Raw genomic sequence first — 22908 nt, forward strand, 5'->3', positions numbered from 1 at the left:
ACACAGGCAAAGTTCTAAAATGCATTGTCATGTATTAACTGTCTCTCTGGGTTTAAGGAAAAATAACATTAAGTGTCTCGAGCACTCAAATAAAATAGACTGGCTACTGAGTCTAGCACAGCAATTCACTGTACAATTCACATCACTGTATTTATCCCGAGGGATAAAATATATGTGTATATATATATATATATATATATATATATGCAAAAGAGTATTTATACCAGAGAGTGATAACTAAATTATAGGTCATCATGGCTATAGGTTACACCATACAGTTCTGCCATTGCACACTTCCTAGTGGCAAATTGAAATATTGGCGGTGCCTCTATGCACGGAGCTCCTGGACCAGATTGTGGTATACCCCCTGTTCTTGTCTCCGTTCATTGATGGGGTGCACCCAAACCCTTCGTCTTCTCCTTGCCCACCTACGATCAACCCTCCCGCTCCTACGGCGCAGCAGAAGAAGGGCAGCTGTCATGCCAAATTTGTACCGGCTGCCAAATTTGTACCGGGCACGTCAACAGTTTTCCGTTGCCAGGCAACGGACAACTGATTACGTAAGGGTTGTCTGTTGCCGGGCAGGTTTCAAAAAACATTCGCGCTCATGTTGCCAAAGACGAAATAACATAATACAGAAAACGGATCGCTAGATAACACTTGTTTTTACTTTATATTTGTATTGTATTTAATTGTTTAATCAAATTTAGCAAGTAAACTGAGTGTTTAAAGCAGGTCAAGGACAAAATAGCACAATACAGATAACGGACAAGTGCGAATGAACGAGCTTGAATGTTCGTGAACCTTTCACGTCATTCGACGCGATCGTCCGTTGCCAGGCAACGGACGACGCGATCATCTGTTGCCAGGCAGGTTTGGAATGGATAACGTATGGATGACGCGCCCGGTACAAATTTGGCAGCCGGTACAAATTTGGCATGACACAGCCACCCTCAGACAATTGTTCTGTTGAAATAAAAAAAACTCAATAAAATGTAAAATAGCTTGTGTTCAATTAAAATGGATAACTACTGGCTGCATACATGTAAATGTGTGGCTATGTTAAGGCTATATAGATGGATAGATAGATAGCTACTTTATTGGTCCCAATGGGGACCAATAAAGCCATCCAGTACCTCAATACAATAAATACACACAATAACAATTGGCCTTAAAAGGTGACTGCACTATATACTAAAAAGGCTTAATAGAAGGTCCTGCAATTATTGAGATTGTTGATGCAGTAGATGAATAATTGCAAAATATAAAATAAATAAGAAATGACAGTAAATAAAACGATAAAGTCCCCTACAAACTAAGTTGATCTGCTGCTTGGAAACATACTTTCACTGCTCAGATTATACATTTTTCAAATTATTCAGCGAAAAAGATGGAAAATAAATAAACTAGAATACAATAGGCTACTCACCCATTGCGTTTCGTCTCTTTGTTGCGGTTGATTGACAGTTGACATCCTGATATTATACTGCAGCGCGACTGTCGCGCCGCTTCCAGTTGGTGCTAGGGGGGGGGGCGGCTTTTGACGCGCGTGAAATAAGCGCCGCTGCGCTTCGGCGCCGGTGTGTTTAGGCCTTTAGGCTCGATTCCACCAGAGGTGTACATGCCGCGGCACGGCTGCGCCGCGGTCACCGCTGCTGATCGCTTCCACTCTAATCAATGAGACCATTTCCACCGGGCGCGCCGCGGAACGTTTCAGCAGCGTCCCAGGAGCGGCGTGCCGTTACGCTGCCGTTACGCGCCCGGTAGGAATGGTCGCAGGGCAGAGGGCGCAGCCGTTCCGCGGCGCGTACGCATCCGGTGGAATCCCGGTGTTAGCCTCTTTAGCAAACCCGTAGGAACGCCCCCTTTGTGTCGGTCCCACTCGTAGTTCTGAGAGTATACCGAATTCAGTGACACCGGGATTCCACCGGACGCGTATGCGCCACGGAACGGCTGCGTCCTCTGCCCTGCGTCCATTCCTACCGGGCGCGTAACGGCAGCGTAGCGCTGCCTTGCGAGCCAGCCGTATTCACGCGAGATCACGAGATCACGCGATAATCCTAAACCTAATGTACTCACCTTCCACTCCCAAAACTATTGCAATTAAATGCCACGCTTTGTCCTTTCTGACATTTTCCTTATAAAAATGATGATTTGGTACATAAATTACTTCATGTTGCTGAACTTCGACAATGAGTCTCTCGTAGTCCATGTTGCCGACCCTCTGAGACCCTTTGATTGATTGACTGCTGACCTGGTGCCACCGGTCATGACGTAATAATGTTGATGTGAAGTTACATGAGCTGAGTATTGTTTTATTTTGAAAATTGACCGGATGCTCTATGGCTTTTACTTTTCACTTCCTGCCCGGCTCGACCTGCTCTGTCGAAATTTACGCGGTTTAGCAGCGGCTCGCGGCAAAAATAGAATTGGACGGAAAGATAGCGCCGCGGCGCGGCCCGCTGCTCCTGGGACGCTGCTGAAACGTTCCCCTGCGCGCCCGGTGGAAATGGTCTCATTGATTAGAGTGTAAGCGATCAGCAGCGGTGACCGCGGCGCAGCCGTCCCGCGGCACGTACGCCTCCGGTGGAATCTAGCCTTTAAGGTGCGGCCACACCAGACGCGTATCTCGCGTACTTCGCGTATAAAATCGCCATTTTTTCCATAGGGAACCATTGGTTTACGCGCGTATTACGCGTTTCACGCGTATAAGCAACATTTTACGCACGTAACGCGCGTATGAGGTGCGTATATTTACGCGCTATACGCGCGTATATCGCGTACATTTCAAGAGTTCAAAAAATGTAACTTTTTACGCTCATACGCATGACGATTAGCCGCGTTGCCCAATCAGCGTTGAGCTTGACCCGACGTCACTGACAGTGAGTAGTGAGCTTGGACAGAAGCATACGGCCGACATATTTCTTTATTCTGTGTGGAAATAGTAACATAGTTACGCCATTAAATGCTTTTATGGAAACATTTCTAGCGAGAAATGTGCATTTTACTTTCATAATGTTCGCTCGGTGAATGTGAAGGATGTTTGGTTTGATAGTTATGACGAAGAGGGAACGCTCCGTTCACTTGCATGGACAGAGTCTCTGGTTACTAAGCAACCTCAACGTCTTGGCGGACTATATATCTGCTGATCAACACTCGAATGCTGGAAACACACCAGACACACCATGTGAAGTTATTTAACCCGATTATTGTTATTTATATCCGAGATTATTTAATCTAACCCGATCTAAACTCTATCATCCAAACACGGCGGCGTTTGGGTTTCCTACCTCGGACTCCAGCGCAGCCACGGTCGACAACTTTCTTTATTCTGGGTGGAAATAGTAACATAGTTACGCCATTAAATGTGTTTATGGAAACATTTTTAGCGAGAAATGTGCATTTTACTTTTGTAATGTTCGCTCGGTGAATGTGAAGGATGTTTGGTTTGATAGTTATGACGAAGAGGGAACGCTCCATTCACTTGCATGGACATGGACTCATCTAGGCGAGTGACGTAGGCGCGTATGGCGCGTATGCGACCATTTTTGACACAAAATGGTCAAGCAACATTTTACGCGCGTATCTCGCGTAAAAATTACGCGAGATACGCGTCTGGTGTGGCCGCACCTTTAGAGTGGAAGCGATCAGCAGCGGTGACCGCGGCGCAGCCGTGCTGCGGCGCGTACGCCTCCGGTGGAATCAAGGCTTCAGGCTGGTGACCGTACGACTCGACAACATAAATTGCTGCACACGTAAGGAGAATATTTTATTTGTGTCATGTTGGTCATTTGAATGACCAACTTTAACAATGACTAGCCAATGACAAACTGGAACGTTATAAGTGCTGCAATCCAGGAAAATACGTCACGTTCTCGCTAGAGCAGGTCGGGCGTACTGGTGTACCAAACAAATGGATCGCAGCATAATTACTGAACTCGGTATACTCTCAATCTTCCGAGTGGGACCGACCAAAAGGTGGCGTTCCTCCTTGGAATATCGCAAGAAAGCTGGGAGATTTCGCCACTTGCAACTCGTTCGGGTGGTGTACGAGGCATCTGGAACGTACCATGGCAGTTGTCCTCTGAGCATGCGCAGACCGCCCCTAGCTCTCCGTCTGGGTCCTCTCCCACGCATGCGCAGACCACCCCCAGCTCTCCGTCCTGGTCCTCCTCTCTCCCCCTCCTCTCTCTCCGACTCCACCCTCTCCACCGACGGCATGGCGAGCCTACAGGCAAAGGAGTGCGAGGCTGACGGCTGCTGCCAGGAGGCTAAGCTCCAGTGTCCCCGGTGCATCACGCTCGGGATCCAGGGCTCCTACTTCTGCTCTCAGGTACTGCGGCGTGTGGATGTTGTCGGGGTGATTAAACGGAGGTGCTCGGTGCCCGGAGGCCTTGGGCTAGGCTAGCTAGCTCGGTGTCACCAGCCATGTGTGTGCGGTGTGTGTCTCTTATTTAGGAGTGTCATGCTCGGCTTAATGAAGCATAACATCCGGCGTTAGAGTGTTAATTCAATGCCAATGAAAAGCCAGTGGTAAATGGACTGCGATTTTCTAACCAGTGGCCACTCAAAGCGCTTTACAATGCTGTCTCACATTCACTCATTCATGCACACTCATTCATACACACATCCAGCTCGTCAGGAGCAGTGAGGGTTTGGCGTCTTTCTCATGGACGCCTCGATATTCAGCTAGGAGGAACTAGGGATCGAACAAGCAACTTTCCGGTTACCAGCCTACCCGCTTTACCTCCTGTACCACAGGCCCCCCAGAGATTTCACTAGGTCAAAGTAGTCTTTTGAGGTTACCTCAGCGGGTCTTAGGTGTCAGTGAGTATATGAGTGTGAACCAGGGGAATAAACATTGGATTCAAACGTTTTTGTTGTTGCAGAGTGTATTAAACGGACACCATGCCATAAAGACGATTCAGAAAGAATAGTGTTATCAACGCTGATTTGTATCAGTAATTTACAGATTAAAGTAATGGTATATGTATACAGCATTAATGCATAATAACAATACATAATAATAATAATAATAATAATAATAATAATAATAATAATAGTTAACATCATAATACAGCGCCTAAAACTCCTTATCCTCTCGGTGGTCCTCACGTTTATCTTGGCAAAAAAGCCAATCTCTAGCATCATTATATGAAATTTCCCCTCAATATCATTGAAAGGACTCGATTGTTGCATAATAATTGTAGCATACACTTGTATACCGCGGCTATACTGAATTGTATGCATTCTCATAGTCCACTGAAAGTCAGCTAATTATAGCACAGGTGTGTTTTTAATTGAAAATAAATCGTTAAGCGGAATCGATAAAGTCGACGGATTAATAAACGGAAACGTTGTCATTTGTCGCAGGCCTACTTAAAATAGATGACATATTAGTCCAAAATTAAATGTAAGCTGGATGGGATCACTTTCACTGATGATACCCATCAGTGAAAGTGATCCCATCCAGCTTACATTTAATTTTGGCAACTGGAGGGGTTGAACAGTTTAATGTACATCACATTGTGTTGCATCCTCTGTACCGACAGCGGTATATTGTTGCACTTCTTACGACAAATGTACTTATTGTCAGTCGCTTTGGATAAAAGCATCTGCTAAATGCCCTAAATATTAATGTAAATGTCTTAAAGCATAATGAACCCCAAGAGTGTTCACTTGAAGTTTTGTTTGCCTCCTCAGGAATGCTTTAAGAAGAATTGGGCGACTCACAAGTTGCTGCACAAAAAAGCAAGTATGTATTTATCAAGTCATGTTTCCTTATGAGCACAAGTCTCATTCAGTTAGCGAGAAACGGCTTGTTGTTAATCACGGCTGTTTGTGTTACTATAGAGGAGCAGAACAATGAAGAACCCAACGAATGCACAAAGGATGTTAACACAGACCCATGGCCAGGCTACCGCTTCACTGGGAAACTACGGCCGCACTATCCGTTGGTAAGAAGTAGTGATCGACCGATATATCGTCCGGCCGATATTTGCGTTTTTACTTATTTTATTTTTATTTTTATGTATTATTATTTTTGCCGTGATTTACAGACAGTTCAATAAATGTTCATTTTTAATTGAGACATTGTAACATTTGTTATCATCATTGTGTCAATTTTATGATGTAAATTGAGGGAGACTTAGCCTGGAAATCCAGACCCACATCTAGAAAGCTGTAGGGTCTGGCAACAAGTAACGAAAATGGCCCAACTCGAGGGGCGGCACCAAGCATGCATTTGAAAATATCACTGGATAACACACACAGGATAACACTATGACCAATCATAAGAATGCAAGGGGTGACGTATCCAGACCAGTGGAGCTAACCAATAGATAAGACTCTTGCCGTATCCGGTCGGTAAAACAGCAACGCTTTTGGCCTGCCTATATTGATGCATCAATGTGATTGATTAGTGTTCTGGGCCAGGGGAGGCCCAGAATGTACACGAGTATATTGCTCGTTCCCAGAGTGACTCGTTGAGCAAATTCAAATTGTGCTCTCGCGAGAACTTGGTATGATGGAAAAGAAAATCGGTATCGGTATCGGCCCTAAAAAAAATCCATATCGGTCGATCCCTAGTAAGAAGGCTCCTGGAATCAGAAGCAGATCCTAGATCAGGCCAAGATCCTCCCAAAACTGATATTGTTACTAGTCCATTAAAATTATCCTCAATGTTGACGTATAAAACCTAAGTTGATATCATAACCCTAACCCTAACCCTTATCCTGATCAACGGGATGTTTTAATTCACGTTTTGAAGATTTGGCGATGGAAAGTCCAAGGACAATTTGTAGCTTACTGTGTTTTGAGCTTTACCAAATTAAGAAAATCGAATTGCTGCATGTTATCTTAACCTTCATCAAATGTACAAAGTATAGTATGCTTTTGCAAAAATGATGTGAATTCAGTTGAGTCTTGAGATGCCATCTGAATGAATTCTAACGTTTGAAGTTGTGATCGTTGCTCCTGGTGTAGACTCCGTTGAGGCTCGTACCCGGTGACATCCAGAGACCAGACTATGCTGATCATTCAAGAGGTAATCTGAATAATACTCATGCATTTGTTTCTGTATCAAGTTCTTAAACATAATGTTGGGTGCTATTTGAAAAAGGGTTGTTATTATCAAGCAGCCTGACATATACATGCAGTTAATGATGTCATAACTCCTTATCAATGTGTCCCTTTTATTTTGAATCACCATTTGAAGGTATCTATAAGAACCTGCCTCTATGCCTGCACATTATGTTTTAAGATTGAGATGTCGTAATTAATTCATATACTCACTAACGTGAGTATGCATGCAAGGCTAAAATGGATAGGTGGGATGAATAAATCGCAAGAGCGATATGAACTGTAAATATTTTGGACAGCGTTGCGTTTTGAGCTATTCAGCGATTTTGCGTCTTTTACAGCTTTTGATGTGAACGTACAGTCAGGCCTCCGTAAAATGTTTCTGACCGGCAGTATTAAAGTGTTTGTCAGCATTGGCCGGCTGGACGTATTGAGGCATTGCTCAGGAGGCTTAGAATATAAGTATATTCTACTGGAATATATAATTGCAATATTTTCGAGGACTGACGCAACGTGCCAGATTTCTCGCCCCACCCTCTTCCATGACGGTCTGAATCTACTAACACCTAAATATGCTCAAATACGACGCTGCCTGCCATTGTTGAACAGCACTGTGTGAATGACTGTCTCATTTCACGTTGACTCACGTCATTCAACGAGCAGCAGTGACTATATTGTTCCACAGCCTATGAGAACACACACTTGTTGATTTCGTTTTTAAGGTTTAAAACATGCTAAAGTACATTTATTTCAATTCTGGGATAAAACATAGCCAGTATAGGGTTAAAGGTTAAATCCTTTTGAGTAGGTGAGCAGCTTCAGAGGTCTGCCTGCTTTTAAAACTAAACGTATCATTCTGACACCATTGTGTTTATTGTTTTTATGCAAGTCACTCTAAATGATCCACATCATAAAATGCAGCATTAGCCAAATTATAAATAGCCACACAATATTAGCCGAGTCCTATTTCAATAATCAGGCTGAACTCAGAGTAGACAGTGACACCATTTCCCATTAACCGTCGCGTGGCTCAGTCAGTCTTTATTTTGAAACAGTTAGCAGCTGCTAGATAACGATTTCGAGATGGTTGCTAACTATTCAGATTGTGGTTATTCTGTGTGAGAAATCAATGGAGACATCACAGCTTATCAGTTTGAGCCAGTTAATTGATCCTCTTCAGTGTTTCAACTGGAATATTCTTCAGGCCTGGAGGTACGAAATCCCTCAAGGGACGCGATGCGCGGGACGGTACATCGGGACGGTACATCGGGGTGGACCTCACTTGGTATCAAGATTAAAACCAAGTGATAATACAAGGAGAGGATGACCTGGATAAACTGCATTTAACATAGCACCTCATGAACACATTAGAGATGTCAATCTTTCTCTATAATCCAAGTCCAATTTCATTCCTTATTATTTTTTATATTGTAATTATATTTTAATTGTAATGCTCATATTGAGCATTAATACTCACTATGTTCCACTGTATTCACAGGCTTATGCATCTTCAATACCACACTCTGAAAACATTCTGTCCACTAGAGGGCATTCTACCAATAAACATTTCTTAACAAAAGGATATTATATTAATATGCGTTGTCCCTGGTGATGCGGAGCACTGACTCCAGATTTTCGTCGAACGGTCCTTTTACCTTAAACACATTTGTTGGTTGCGTTAATAAAATAAGGTTTTCACACAATCATTGTGTTGAAATGAACTACACGTACAACGCGTTTTCCGTTGTGCGATAAGGCGACATTAATTGTGTTGGCACCCAGGTGGATTGCTAACGGCCCTCACCAGTGACTATCAGTTTAACCAATCACACTCAGGTATGTTTGTCCTGGTCATCATGGACACAAGTGGTGGGACAGGGCAAAGGGAAAAGTCATTTATGTGTCTCAACACAGTGTTGTTACTGCGTCCATAAACTACATTCAGATCTATTTTCACTATCTGTTATATGTATTGATCACAGTGGTAAACTACCATCATAGTCCTATAATTATCTCAATCTGTTATGTGTATTGATCATCATAGTGGTAAACTACCCTTAAAGACCTATGATTATCACTATCTGTTGTATGTATTGATCATAGTGGTAAACGACCAGCATAGACCTATAATCATCACTAGGCCTAAAAAAAAGAGGTTGGTTCCTGTTGGTTGTCATCTGAGGTCATGGGTAGGTAGGGAATTTATTTATTTATTTTTTATTTATTATATATATTCCAGCGGCAGCGAATGATAGGTAGGTTGTTTCCATTTAAAAACGAGAACATTCGCCCGTCCTTGTACAGAATGAAGAGGTGCTGTACAAAAACGTAATTATAGTTTATAGTTTTATACCGAACTATTTATTTTTTTAGGCCCTATCTGTTATATGTATTGATCACAGTGGTAAACGAGCAGCATAGACCTATAATCATCACTATCTGTTATATGTATTGATCAGAGTGGTGAACTACCGGCATAGACCTATAATCATCACTATCTGTTATATGTATTGATCACAGTGGTAAACGACCAGCATAGACCTATAATCGTCACTATCTGTTATATGTATTGATCACAGTGGTAAACGACCAGCATAGACCTATAATCGTCACTATCTGTTATATGTATTGATCACAGTGGTAAACGACCAGCATAGACCTATAATCATCACTATCTGTTATATGTATTGATCACAGTGGTAAACTACCAGCATATACCTATAATCATCACTATCTGTTATATCTATTGATCCTAGTGGTAAACTATCAGCATAGACCTATAATCATCACTATCTGTTATGTATTGATCACAGTGGTAAACTACCAGCATAGACCTATAATCATCACTATCTGTTATATGTATTGTTCATCCATAGTTGTAAACTACTTTCAGACCTGTTATTATCACTATGTTATATGTATTGATCATTAAGGGAGGGAAAAATAATCGATTCTTCGATGCATCGCAATTCTCACTAGAACGATTCTGTCTCGATGCAGATAAATTAATAATCGTAATTTTTAAAGTTTTTTTTTATTTTTGCCTGCTGCAACATTCTGTTCGCCAGAGAGGGATAATTTTTGTAATATTACAATTATTGAATTTATCTTCAGTGTGTATTGGCCAATCTGATTTGTCTTGACACAATTGCGATTCAGCCTACGCATAGCATGCGCGCAAACTCACAGCATAGACACAAGAACTCCTTCTAATTCAAGAGCAGCTTTTCCTTTAATGACACAGAAAACAAAGATTAGAAAGAAAATAAAACTGAAACCTATTTTTTGCATGCTTCCATATTGTGTTATAATGCTAGCTGCATTGATTGTTGCATTGTTCATAGAAAGTCATATTTGACAAAAGCTTTCTCTCTTATGAAATATTAGATAAGTTCAATCATTTGTTGATGTCTTTAATGATCATCACAAAAGTAGGAAGTGATTAGCAAACTCTGAGTAGCAAACCCAGATGTATATACAGGGTAGCCGCGGGGTCTTAAAAGTCTAAAAAAATTCTTAAATTTCATGTTCCTAAATTAAGGCCTTAAAAAGTCTTAAATTGCGTTACCCAAGTCTTAATTTTTTAAAGATGGTCTTAAATGTCCTACTAGGATATGTTTTCGTAGTCAACCGGACTGTAACACAAGGGGAAAATGGGGGGCGTTTTGCGTATCGGGGTTTTGCGTAACGTCAGAGAACGTCTCATTTATTGGAGCATGCGCATACAATACTTTGGGTTTTCGCGCCGGCAATCTCAACAAACATAATCAGTCGAGAGGAGACGCCACATCATGGGAGAGCAGGGCTCTAAAGTCTCACGCATTCGGCGTGAGACACACGCAATTCGACCCATGCACACGCTCACACGCCACACTTCGTATTTCTCAAGCAGAGAACTTACCAGGATAGCGCCCACCAACTTGCGCCACTATTTAACAGTGGAACAGGTAGGAATCAAATGGGTTCCCCTTACGAAGGGTGACCAGACGTCCTCTTTTGCCCGGACATGCCCTCTTTTTGAGACACTTTTAAAAAAAAAAATGTGTCCGGGCGGAATTTCAAAATCGTCCGGGATTTTATTAAAGCCTCATACATGTTCACATTGAATTTGCGTTGCGTTCCTCTGGGTCGGTCCATAGCTCTGGGTCGGTCACAAACTACTTAAGCTACGCCCTCCCCACCTCAGTTCTGTTCGCTTTGCATTGCTGGAAGTGAGTAGGGGGAGTGGTTAAGTAGAGCCTTCAGGTTGGACGGTTTGACTTAAGAGTTACTGTCATGTTTTTTTTTGCCATTATTGTTTTATAGGGACAAACATTAACAAATTTCTCCTACAGGGGATTGATAAAGTTCTATCTATTGAACAGAAAGAAACACTTGGTCATACTTTACACACTTTACCACAGCATTGGCCTACTGAATGCCACAGATATATTTTATGCATTGGACTGAATGCCACATAAATATATAATTATGTTTTTGCACGTTTGCAACGTTTAAAAGTTCAGGGAAAAGTATAGCCTCTACTGGTGTTGCTTAGGCCAATATCCTTTTGAGGCAGTGTTGTTTCCGAATATTAGTGTTAAGGGCCAATAATGCTTACTATCATACATTAGTCACCATGTATGTGGACGGGTTAGGGTTAGTGCTGGCTCCATACATTACGAAGGAGTTAGTAAAAGAGGTCAACGAGGCAAGTGGTGGATTCATTGAAATGGTTGAGGAAATTTGAATGCTGAGAAACTACAGCAATTTGAAAAGAGTTTGTTTATATTTTATATTGTGTGTTGAAAGTTTGATATTTAAACCAAAAATACAGCTACACTTTCACACCATCACTTTGTGTATTGTTTTTTAAATCTTTTATTATCATTTCTGGGTACATGGTCTTAAGAGACATCAGGCCTCTAGGCTTTGAGTTAGGCCCTCAGTTTGGCTCTTTGATTGGTGAGTGCACACTTATCCTTTGGCACATTCATTAATGTATTGACATGAATGTTTCATATGTTCCAAAAAAACATAAATAACATATGCACGACCGCGTATTACGAACGCTTAATGGGTGCGATGTAGGTCTTCATTTTCATTGAAGTGGTCTTAAAAAAGTCTAAAAAAAGTCTTAAATTTGGGTTGATCAAACCTGGGGAAACCCTGATATATATATTTTTGAAAATCACGCATGGAAATGTACATAAAAAAAATTCTTGCTTCGAGATGCATCGATAATCGCTTCAGAATCGAAGCGTTGACCTCATAATCGGAATCTAATCGTGTGGTGCCAAGAGATTCCCACCCTTATTGATCATCTTAGTGGTAAACAACATTCAGACCTATTATTATTATTATTATTATCACATCTGTTATATGTATTGATCATCTTAGTGGTTAACTACATTCAGACCTGTTATAATCATATCGGTTATATGTATTGATCATCTTAGTGGTAAACTACATTCAGACCCGTTATAAATTTATCTGTTATGTATTGATCCGGCAGTCGGAGCTACGAGCCAGTGTTTCCTCCCACTGCATTACGTCAATATAGGTTGCATTTGATAAGGTGAAAGTGTGAAAGTTGTATCGCATCAGTTTTGTGTTGGATACCAACTTTGTATGAAAAGGCTGATAGACTAGGGTAGACATCATAACCCCCCCTCCCCCCCCCACCAACAGTCATTAGCTACACTGGTTAACACATGGGTTAAAACTCCAGTATAATTTAATCTTCTTAATACATAGGATATGTTGGTGAAAGTATGGAGCATAAGCTCTTCTTCACTAGGCTATAGGTTAAGTATTCCATCAGTTTTTTCACAGATTATGAATAGGCTGCACAATGCAAATAGACTTTATTCTTCATCAGGCATGACGTAAGAAAAGCATTTCTATCTTGGATGTTTAGTAGTGAACTCAAAGTATTTGAGCCAGTCTTATTCTTTAATCAAAGTGGTCTCTAGTCGCTCATAGGTTACACCACCACTAATAACTATCTGATCCAATCAATTAATAATGAATGCAGCAACAATTGCAACTTAAGTAATAATCAAAAATGAACAATGAAGGATGACAACATTAGCAATTGGTAGATTATTGGTACTGAAGATTCCAGCCAGGTAATGTCGAAGTTCAACCCAGTAAAAAAATGTATGTTTGTCTTTAACAGGTATGTCTGAGTCTGAACAGACTTTAAAGGGGACATCGCAGATAAAAATATTGCCTCCTGAAGACATTGAAGGCATGAGAGTAGTATGCAAGGTATTATAAAATCCACCAGACTTGCTTGTGTTGTTTTTACTGTTTTTATATGGGGAGTTAAGAAATGTATATTATACTATAGATCTGATCTGAGTGTCCACACTCATTGTTACTTTAACAGCCCTTGTAAACATCAACATATTCCTTAAGTCAATGAACTATTTACTGTGTATTCTTCACTTTCATTCTTCAATTTGTGACTGCACTTCTCTCTTTGATTTGGACTGTGTAGCTGGCACGAGAAGTCCTGGACATAGCCGCCCTGATGGTTAAACCTGGCATCACTACTGAGGAGATCGACCACACAGTGCATCTGGTAATATTTAACAACAAGGGTTGTGTGACATTGACAAAATCGATCACCAAATGGGTCCCTTTATTTCTCGGTAACGATGTATATCATGATATATATCACAATATAGTATGTTTTCTCTAAATTCTATGAAAACAATGTTTTCTCTAAATAAACTCATGCATCATGGTTCTCTTTAACTTCACCTCAAAATAAGAAAATAGAAGAATGCAAAGAAATAAAAAAGAAGGATATTTAACCTATAAAGGAAGCGCCCTGTGGCTCAGCGGGTAGAGCGCGTACCATCAAGGCCCAGTCCTTACATTAAGTCCCGGTCCTCACATTAAGGCCCGGTCCTCACATTAAGGCCCGGTCCTCACCATAGCGCCCCGGGTTATATCCCTGCTCCCGTGGTCCTTTGCTTCACGTCCTCCCCTCTCTCTCCCAGACCCTCCTGTCTTTAGTCAAAAATACAACGCCCCGCGACCGTTCGTGGTACGAACCACGGCAACTTATAATAATATGTTTATTTTATAAAGCGCCTTTCTCACACTAAAGGTCGCTTTACAGTTTCATGACGAGCACACACGGAGCAAGACAGCTCAACAAGAAGTTGAACAGAAATATGTAAGGGATAATGTATAGAACGGCAGTCATTATTGCGAAAATAATATTATGATATTACACGCCTACTGCCAAAATGAAAAAAATACTTTACACAGTGACTTTTTACAATTTATTTGTTACCAGCATTCGTAGTGTTGATCAGCAGAGAAATAGTCCGCCAAAGACGTTGTCGTCGCTTAGCAACCGAGTACGCTGGGGTTGAGAAGTTACCGGACTACTTGCGGAGTGATACGAAGGACAGCAAAAGATCCACTTTCCTGCGGTCATTTATACCTAGCAACAGTGAATTATCAAATCTAATTCACCGCCAGAAGTTGTGAAGGGCCCATGCAAGTGAACAGAGCGTTCCACGGCATTGAGAAGAGTCGTCTAATAAAAATAAATAATATACAGAGGGTCCATACAGTGGTGGAAGAGGAGAACTTTTTTAATACTGTTGTTGCGTATGAGCTAATGCAATGTTGTATATGAAATATCTCACACACCGTGGGGTTATACTGAAAAACCCCCACTGCGGCTGCTCAGACAGAGCTCTACACATCCTGTAGCATTCTACTGAGACGGCCCAATGAATTAGAAAGGATCGTTAAAGGGGGAAATCAGGCCAACAGGGGGGCTCGGTGGATCAGTCTGCCAGCCTACCCAGTGGACTAGCAACAGTTGCTGATCTATACATCATACATCTAGTTGGACACTTGCTTTTGATGTCACTCAAACATCAATCTCCTCCCCCGATATATATATATATTAGTAATTTCAGCCCTACACCAAAGACATTCCATATCATAAGGTCCTATTTATACTAAATGTGCTTAGCATTACATATCCTATGTTGCAATAATGAAATCATCCTTTGGGTTAAAAGACCAAATAAAGGAACCCGAGTTAACCATGGAAATGAAGGAGGCAACATTGTGAGCAAGTACAAAATAAATGCAATAACTGCACTAATTTAACATAACATCTAGAATGTATCCAGACTTTCCAGAGCTACACTATGAAGACATTTAAAACAAAAAGTTATATTGAATCTGGGTAGATGTTGTGGGGTAATGCACATTCCCCGTCACTAATACCCATTTTTTGGTGAGGGTACAATTCCAAGTTGCCTTTTCTCAGGTGAGATATATGCTCTTTTTCATAACCGCATATTAATTGTACATTTCTGTCTGTCCAGGCTTGCACAGCAAGGAAATGTTATCCTTCCCCTCTTAACTATTACAACTTTCCGAAGTCCTGCTGCACATCGGTCAATGAAGTGATCTGCCACGGCATTCCCGACCGGAGACCTCTGCAGGACGGCGACATCCTCAACGGTCGGTCCCGAACGGTGGATGAGCATTTTGTGTGTGGTTTTTATTTTGATCCATTGTTATCTAGTTCAAACCTTAACCTTATGTTAAAACAAGATGACATACACTTCTACTATCCAGCTCTGTTTTAAAGATTGACTAAATGTATGCATCAGTTGAACATTCCGAAGCGGAGGTGGCTATGATGTTGATGTATTGGTCTAATCCCCCTGACTGTTCTGCAGTGGATATCACCGTCTACCACAACGGCTTCCATGGCGACCTTAATGAGACCTTCTATGTCGGGGAGGTGGATGAAGGTGCCAGGAAACTAGTTCAAACCACCTATGAATGCCTTATGCAAGCTATTGATTCAGGTAAGGTTCTAACGCCATGTGACCTCCAGGTGGGATTAGCTGTCCCACAACACCTCAGAACCTGCCCTCTAGTGTCTGTCCAGGGGATGGATAGTGCAGCCCACTCATGGTGACCATGGTCGGCTGGTCGGCTGATCCAGCCATCATACGTTGTGTAAACACAGGCTCCAGATGCCTGTTTGCTCTAAACAAGGGTACCAGTGCAGAAGAAGGGGCTTAATATTGAACCTTGAGGGAGGAGCCTGGCAGCAAAAGCACAATGTGTATCGTCTCTAGAGATCCCGTCATTATCTGGAGTGATGGAAGTAAAGAACACAGCCTTTACAATGACGGCAATGTTACTGGGCAACCGATGGTATAGGGAGGAATCGGCAAAAAGGGAATATAAGAAAACAATCCCCCCACTAGTTGCATAATGTAATAATAATACGTGATTGTAATTCTCTTTTCCATTCTGCAGTGAAGCCTGGGATTCGCTACAGGGAACTAGGAAACATCATCCAGAAACACGCTCAGGCTAACTGCTTCTCTGTGGTGCGGAGCTACTGCGGCCACGGGATCCACCGACTGTTCCACACCGCGCCCAACGTGCCGCACTACGCCAGTGAGAGACACACACACACACACACACACACACACACACACACACACACACACACACACACACACACACACACACACACACACACACACACACACACACACACACACACACACACACACACACACACACACACACACACACACACACACACACACACACTTCCACACCGCGCCCAACTAGGCCAGTGGAATGCATACATGCACACCTTTGAAGCGTGTATTTGGACACAGAGCTCTATTTGTTTCTATTCTTCTCAGAAAACAAAGCGGTCGGGGTTATGAAGCCTGGCCACGTGTTCACTATCGAGCCGATGATCTGTGAAGGTAGGTGGTTCGGTCTCTGAGCTCTACTTGGTATACACTATATTAATATATACCAAGCTCTACTTAGTATACTAGTATATCCTGTGCTCTACTTTGTTTCCTTAGATATGCTCCTACTTTGTGTCCTAATATGTCCTGATACTTGTGTTGTATTGACCCGTTCCCCAGGAGGCTGGCAGGACGAGACGTGGCCCGACGGCTGGACGGCGGTGACCCGCGACGGGAAGCGCTCAGCCCAGTTTGAACACACCCTGCTGGTCACAGAGACCGGCTGTGAGATCCTGACCTGCCGATTGGACGACAAGGGCGACGCCCACTTCATCAGCCAGACTTAAGGACTCTGATTGGATGATACATCTCTAGTTCAGAGACACAGAAATACAAGTTGATATGCACCTCACAATAAGTGGGTCCTTCTCCCTCATCTGTGGCTGTCCTCATTCTTAAATTGATATTTTGGTCACTCCAATGTAACAGAAGTTCTTGAATGTGTTTTCGTACCAAGTGTGGATCAGTTGTTTCACCATTGGGGATTATTCTATAAATCTCACATTTAGTGATGAGTTTGTGTGTTCTAAAAGTGGTACTTTTAAATCCAGTTCTCTTATGGCTGTCGTGACAATTGGCAAAAATAAACGATCAATCTTAGTTTCTAGCAGCCAGTTTCACAAAGCAGACTACAGAGACTCTGAAATACTACTGACCACAAACCTTCCCTAAACCCCCATTTACTTTATAAAATTTTGGCTTTTGAAATAATGTCAGAAATGTAATTGAATAACATTTAGTCTTTCAAGTGCTACAATTTTTAATATTCTTTGTAGTGCCTGTTTGGTGCTTCATGAGTCAGATTCCTTGTGTAGCAAATCAAGCCTTAACATTAAAAAATATTTGCTGGATTAGATGAAACATCCAATATTTTCAGTTAGACTAAAGCTACTGGTCTACTTCAGGGAACCATTTCAAAGAGTTAATTTTTTAGTTGCACTGATGGGACTGCTTCAAAGTATAATGAAGAAATAGGAAATTATGATTATACAATTCTATATTAAGTAGAAGAGTATGGTGCAAATCAAGTATCAACCATCGGTATAACATTCCAATTTAATTCATATTTTAATGTCTTCAAATCCTCTACAGGAAATTCATCAAATGTTCCTTCCATCATTAGGTAAAATGGTGTTGTGGCCTTCGGTGTATCTAGTAGTTGAGTACGACACGAATACTGGAAGATAAAACAAGATTAGACAGGGTGAGCAAAAGGCTCAGAAAGTGTACATGGTCTTTCTCATAGCAATCTCTTAAGGGATAAGTCAGAGACTAAGGCCCAATCTCAATACTTCCCCTTATCTTCCCCCTTACCCTTGAAGTTGCGCGTTCATGTGAGAGCTAGTGGTGTCTCAATACCCAATTTGATCAAGATTAAGGGATAAGATTGAGTGCTATGTACCCCTTATTTTTAAGATGATTTGAGAGCTCACTTGGGCCGAATCTCGATTCTTCCCCTTGCCCCTTTTGCTTTGTCTTTGTCTTTGTCTTGGTTAAGACAAAGACAAAGCAAAAGGGGCAAGGGGAAGAATCAAGATTCGGCCCAAGACCACTGCATCTTCAAACAGAATTGTATAACGTCATGTATCATGTGCATAAACTTAATGTATTGTTTTCACTCTTCTAAAGAAACAACTTACCATTTCCCAGCACCCATGAGATCAAAACCCTCATGGATCTTCTCAAAGGGCAGAGTGTGGGTCACAAATTCATCCACCTTCAACTTTTTGTTCATATATTCTTCAACGAGTTTTGGGACGCTTTCAACACTCTTATACCCTTGAAAAAAAGAGATAAATTGAGCGATGGGACACTGGAGCGAAATTCCTGAATTTCCCTCCAAGGATGAATAGTGTGCATACATTTCATTATAAAGGTGCTTTCAAATTGACCCATAGTGAGATATATCCCATTAATTTCAATGTCCACTGGTGGAATATAAAGCCAACATTCCATGTATTTGGAAATTCAGGAATTTTCTGAAATGTTATTTTGCAAATTCCCACAGGTACACAGACAATCGAAGCATAGACAACTTCCATGTGAAGAAACACTGCTTCTGAAATGCAAACATTGGCATAACAATTTGGTCCATTACTGGCAACCCTACTCCCAACTGTATACCTCCAAATGCTGTGCCTTTCCATGTGCGCCCAGTAACCAGCTGGAAGGGGCGTGTGGAGATCTCCTGCCCTGCGGCCGCCACCCCGATGATCACACTGGTACCCCAGCCTTTATGACAGGCTTCAAGGGCTGCTCTCTGAAGAAGACCCATGAACAGATAGACAAACGGTACTAAAACACTGCCAAACAGATGGGCCCAGTGGCCTCTGCACAGAGCTCAGCTGCAACATTTTCAAACAAGGTGTTTATGTATATAATATGCAATATTGTATATGTATTACAATCTATAATATAACGTTTTTCAAACATAGGTAAAAAAAAAAATCAATTGAATAGAGGATTTGCCTATTTCCATTTTATCTACATTTAATACTGTCAATCATTTTGGAATTCAGGTTTGTAATATCAGTAGTTAGACTTTGCTTAGTATATTTGGCAAAATCTAAATGCAAGAAGGTGACATAAAAATAACAGTTAAATATTGAACCAGAACAAACTAAATGATAAAGTCTGTAGGCCAAGTATGAGGCATGTACACTAAACATACCATGAGCTGATTTATACACTTCAATTATTGTACTTGCCATGATCGCTGTGTTTCCTACACACTCAAAAGAGTAGTCAACCCCGCCGTCGGTCATCTCTACCAGGACCTGCTCGACGGGCTTGCTGTGATCTTTAGGGTTCACCAGATCAGTGGCACCAAACTCTTTAGCGATACAGAATTTATCTGGGTTGACATCAATGGCGATGATTCGGCCAGCCCCGGCCGCCTGGCACCCCATGATGACTGCAAGACCCAGAGCGCCGAGACCGAAAACAGCACAGGTCGATCCCGCCTCCACCTTGTGGAAACGACAACCCACACAATGGTCTTGCCATGATGTGATGCTAGGTAATGTTCTTCTCCTTTAAAGTTCATATTTCTTTAAATGAAATCGGTACACAATGAAAATATATTGTTGGATCTCAAATGATCCAAACAGACCTTGGCAGTGTTGAGAGCGGCTCCGTAGCCGGTAGAAATGGCACAGCCCAGCAGGCAAACCTTATCCAGAGGGGCCTTCTCATGCACTTTGGCAAGAGATATGTCAGCCACGACGGTGTACTCTGAAAAGGTGCTGCAACCCATGAAGTGGAACAGGCTCTGGCCGTTGCATGAGAAGCGCGAGGTCCCGTTGGGCATTAGGCCTTTGCCTTGTGTCAGCCTTGAAAAGAAATGTTGGCAGTGCAGATAGATAAGTTTAGCTATCGGGGAACATGATTACAAAATACATTGGATGATATTTCTAAACCAGTTCACAGACCTGATCTTTTGACACAAGTTAGTTTTGGGATTCTTGCAGAACTTGCACTCTCCACACTGCGGGACGTACAGGGGGATCACTGCATCACCTTAAAAGATAAATCTGTAATTATAATCCTCACCATCCCTGCATCATGCGGCATTATGTTGGTGTGTGCCATTTAATCTGGTCCAACGACTGGATTAACCATCAATGACGCCAGGCAATAGATCATTCCTAATCCATTTTATAAACCTATATTATTTTATCATATTCTTCTCCTTACCCCAATAGCTGTATACAGCGGTATTAATATATTAATGTAGGGCCTGATTGTTTTTCTGCCTTGACGTGCACTGTTTCTATTTCTTTAATTTAGTGCTCTAACACCCTGACTTTCCCACGGCATACATTTTTTTTAGATTTTATGTTATCTTAAAATAACACATGAATTCAGTCCTATTATAATAACAAATGCCATTGCATTCATGTCATTGTTTGTGATATTCACTCGATGTGAGGTTAGAATAGCCTACCTGATTTGAACTTTGTCACTCCCTCGCCAACACTCTCGACGATCCCGGCACCCTCGTGTCCCAGAACGGAGGGGAACACGCCCTCGGGGTCAGAGCCGCTCAGGGTGTAGGCGTCAGTGTGGCAGATCCCCGTGGCCACAATCTATACACACACACACACACACACACACACACACACACACACACACACACACACACACACACACACACACACACACACACACACACACACACACCACACACACACACACACCACACACACACACACCACACACACACACACACACACACACACACACACACACACACACACACACACACACACACACACACACACGGTACTGACTAACATTACTCAGTTAGTGACTAAAAATATTTATGGCTACTTCATGCTTTAGTTTCATACCAAAACTTGAATTGAGTAAATGAATACAGTGGTACCGGATAATCGTTTGTTTACCTTGACACGGACTTCTCCAGCCTGCGGCGGTGCCACTTCCACCTCCTCCATGGAGAGAGGTTTCCCAGCCTCCCACGCCACGGCAGCTCTGCATCGTATTGTCTTCAGAACATACAGAGAATAATCCAGATTGAATACACACGAGTGCCCTGGTTTTCATGTATTCGGGGTCCAGAATGAAAACCGGCCACCAGGCAATGGCTGATCGATTTTGACAATATGGCAGGTCAAGAAATGTATTAAAACAATTTTTTCCAGTCTGGTAGAGGACATAGACAAAATTCTAGTTATTAAAAAAGTTATAGGCCTACACTTATTTTTTTTAACTTGAATTATTGGGCCACAAACTGTGGGTGGGTCGCAGAGCACAAACTTTTAGGGAGAAGACTATGAATAAATTAACGTCTTTTCATATTTCAATTACTTTCTATTTAATTCAATTTAGGGTCACTTGTTGTAGCTTTTTACTCGCGCACTGTTTTAACAGTTCATGAAGGCATTGTTTATTACTACAAAAGAAACAACATGGTGCGGATGATGTAAAAAAAATAGACTGTATAAAACACAACATATAGGCTGTATAACACAACATATTGGCTGTATAAAACACAACATATATAGGCTGTTTAACGCACAACATAAACGCTGTATAACACATAACATATAGGCTGTATAACACACAACATATAGGATGATGCAAAGTGGACATTTTGGGGGATATTTTATGAGAAGCTCAATCTTGAGCTTCAAGGATTGGTGGACATTATGGTGACACAAGTCTTGGATATTTTCGTCCAGAGTTGGAAACATGTTGAAACCCAGTGAAGCAAGCCGATGTGCTACTGCGCCACACCTTGGCCCACTGCAGACATGTTACAAGAAGGTTTTCCTTTCATAAACTGTTGCCCATTGTTATGTCCCACGTTTATTGCGTTGTTTTAAACATTTGCAAAATATTGTCGCAACATTACGAGAATAGAAATGATAATCTGATGCGTCGCTCTGTATGCAGATGACAAGCAGTTTAAAGCCAACATCCCAAAGCTGGCATTTATTAATGCATCTTATCGATGCATTAATAAGGTGCATTTATTAACGCATCTTATTTTATTATTGACTTCATAAAATAGATGTTTATAGTCGTTTCCTATAAATTATTAATGCATCTTATCCATGTTCGTGATAATGTGCAGCAGCGGACTTCATAAGAGTTTCCTTCACAGTCCACATTCCCATCCAAGGCATCGACCTATTTTTAGTTCCGTCAATAGTTCGTTTTTCGGCAAAGAAACTAGAAACCTAACTTAGGCTACTTGGATCACTCGTCAAGCAGTGCTTTGCTTCTTTTTTTTTTTATAAACTTAACAATTTATGTTAAGTTATGTAGTTTGGAGCAATCGGTTTTTGTTATGCTTTTTTCCGGGTTTTATTAAAAGATAGCAACTCTTACCTTCCCGACAGTTGCCATTTTTTTACGCCGCAAAAACTTTGATCTGTAACCGATCCAAAGTGAGATCGAATTTATAGTCGGCGTGTGGTGTGGCGCCACACCCACATGTCAGCTGACCACCACGGCCCAGGAAACGGTCAAGCCCATGGAAACGGTC

At 41.7% G+C, this 22908-nt stretch overlaps 2 protein-coding genes across 2 annotated transcripts; one reads left to right on the plus strand and one right to left on the minus strand.

The window, feature by feature from the left end:
- The first annotated feature begins 4177 nt into the window (after window positions 1–4177).
- Window positions 4178–18386, plus strand: metap1 (methionyl aminopeptidase 1). The gene is made up of 11 exons (XM_056590361.1): window positions 4178–4333; window positions 5704–5755; window positions 5854–5957; window positions 6985–7045; window positions 13241–13332; window positions 13565–13648; window positions 15429–15567; window positions 15789–15920; window positions 16381–16524; window positions 16782–16847; window positions 17016–18386. Exons 1-11 carry the CDS (start codon window positions 4220–4222, stop codon window positions 17180–17182), a joined length of 1155 nt encoding a protein of 384 aa, XP_056446336.1. The 5' UTR covers window positions 4178–4219; the 3' UTR covers window positions 17183–18386.
- On the minus strand, window positions 16732–22868 carry LOC130382550 (alcohol dehydrogenase class-3 chain L). The gene is made up of 9 exons (XM_056590363.1): window positions 22752–22868; window positions 21302–21403; window positions 20842–20983; window positions 20327–20414; window positions 20008–20227; window positions 19604–19864; window positions 19020–19155; window positions 18536–18674; window positions 16732–18072 (listed from the first exon to the last, which is right to left on the minus strand). Exons 1-9 carry the CDS (start codon window positions 22767–22769, stop codon window positions 18048–18050), a joined length of 1131 nt encoding a protein of 376 aa, XP_056446338.1. The 5' UTR covers window positions 22770–22868; the 3' UTR covers window positions 16732–18047.
- Between the last annotated feature and the right edge of the window lie 40 nt (window positions 22869–22908).

This window comes from Gadus chalcogrammus, chromosome 5 (assembly GCF_026213295.1).
Source record: "Gadus chalcogrammus isolate NIFS_2021 chromosome 5, NIFS_Gcha_1.0, whole genome shotgun sequence".
Lineage (NCBI taxonomy): Eukaryota > Metazoa > Chordata > Actinopteri > Gadiformes > Gadidae > Gadus > Gadus chalcogrammus.

Excerpts from the sequence above, each read along its gene's own strand:
- metap1 (XM_056590361.1), top strand. The coding sequence starts at position 4,220 with ATGGCGAGCCTACAGGCAAAGGAGTGCGAGGCTGACGGCTGCTGCCAG. Across the intron at positions 4,334-5,703 it reads GCTCCTACTTCTGCTCTCAG|GAATGCTTTAAGAAGAATTG; the intron begins GTACTGCGGCGT and ends TTGCCTCCTCAG. Across the intron at positions 13,333-13,564 it reads GCATGAGAGTAGTATGCAAG|CTGGCACGAGAAGTCCTGGA; the intron begins GTATTATAAAAT and ends TGGACTGTGTAG.
- LOC130382550 (XM_056590363.1), bottom strand. Across the intron at positions 18,675-19,019 it reads GAAAGGCACAGCATTTGGAG|GGTATAAGAGTGTTGAAAGC; the intron begins GTATACAGTTGG and ends CTTTTTTTCAAG. Across the intron at positions 18,073-18,535 it reads CTCATGGGTGCTGGGAAATG|TATTCGTGTCGTACTCAACT; the intron begins GTAAGTTGTTTC and ends TTTATCTTCCAG.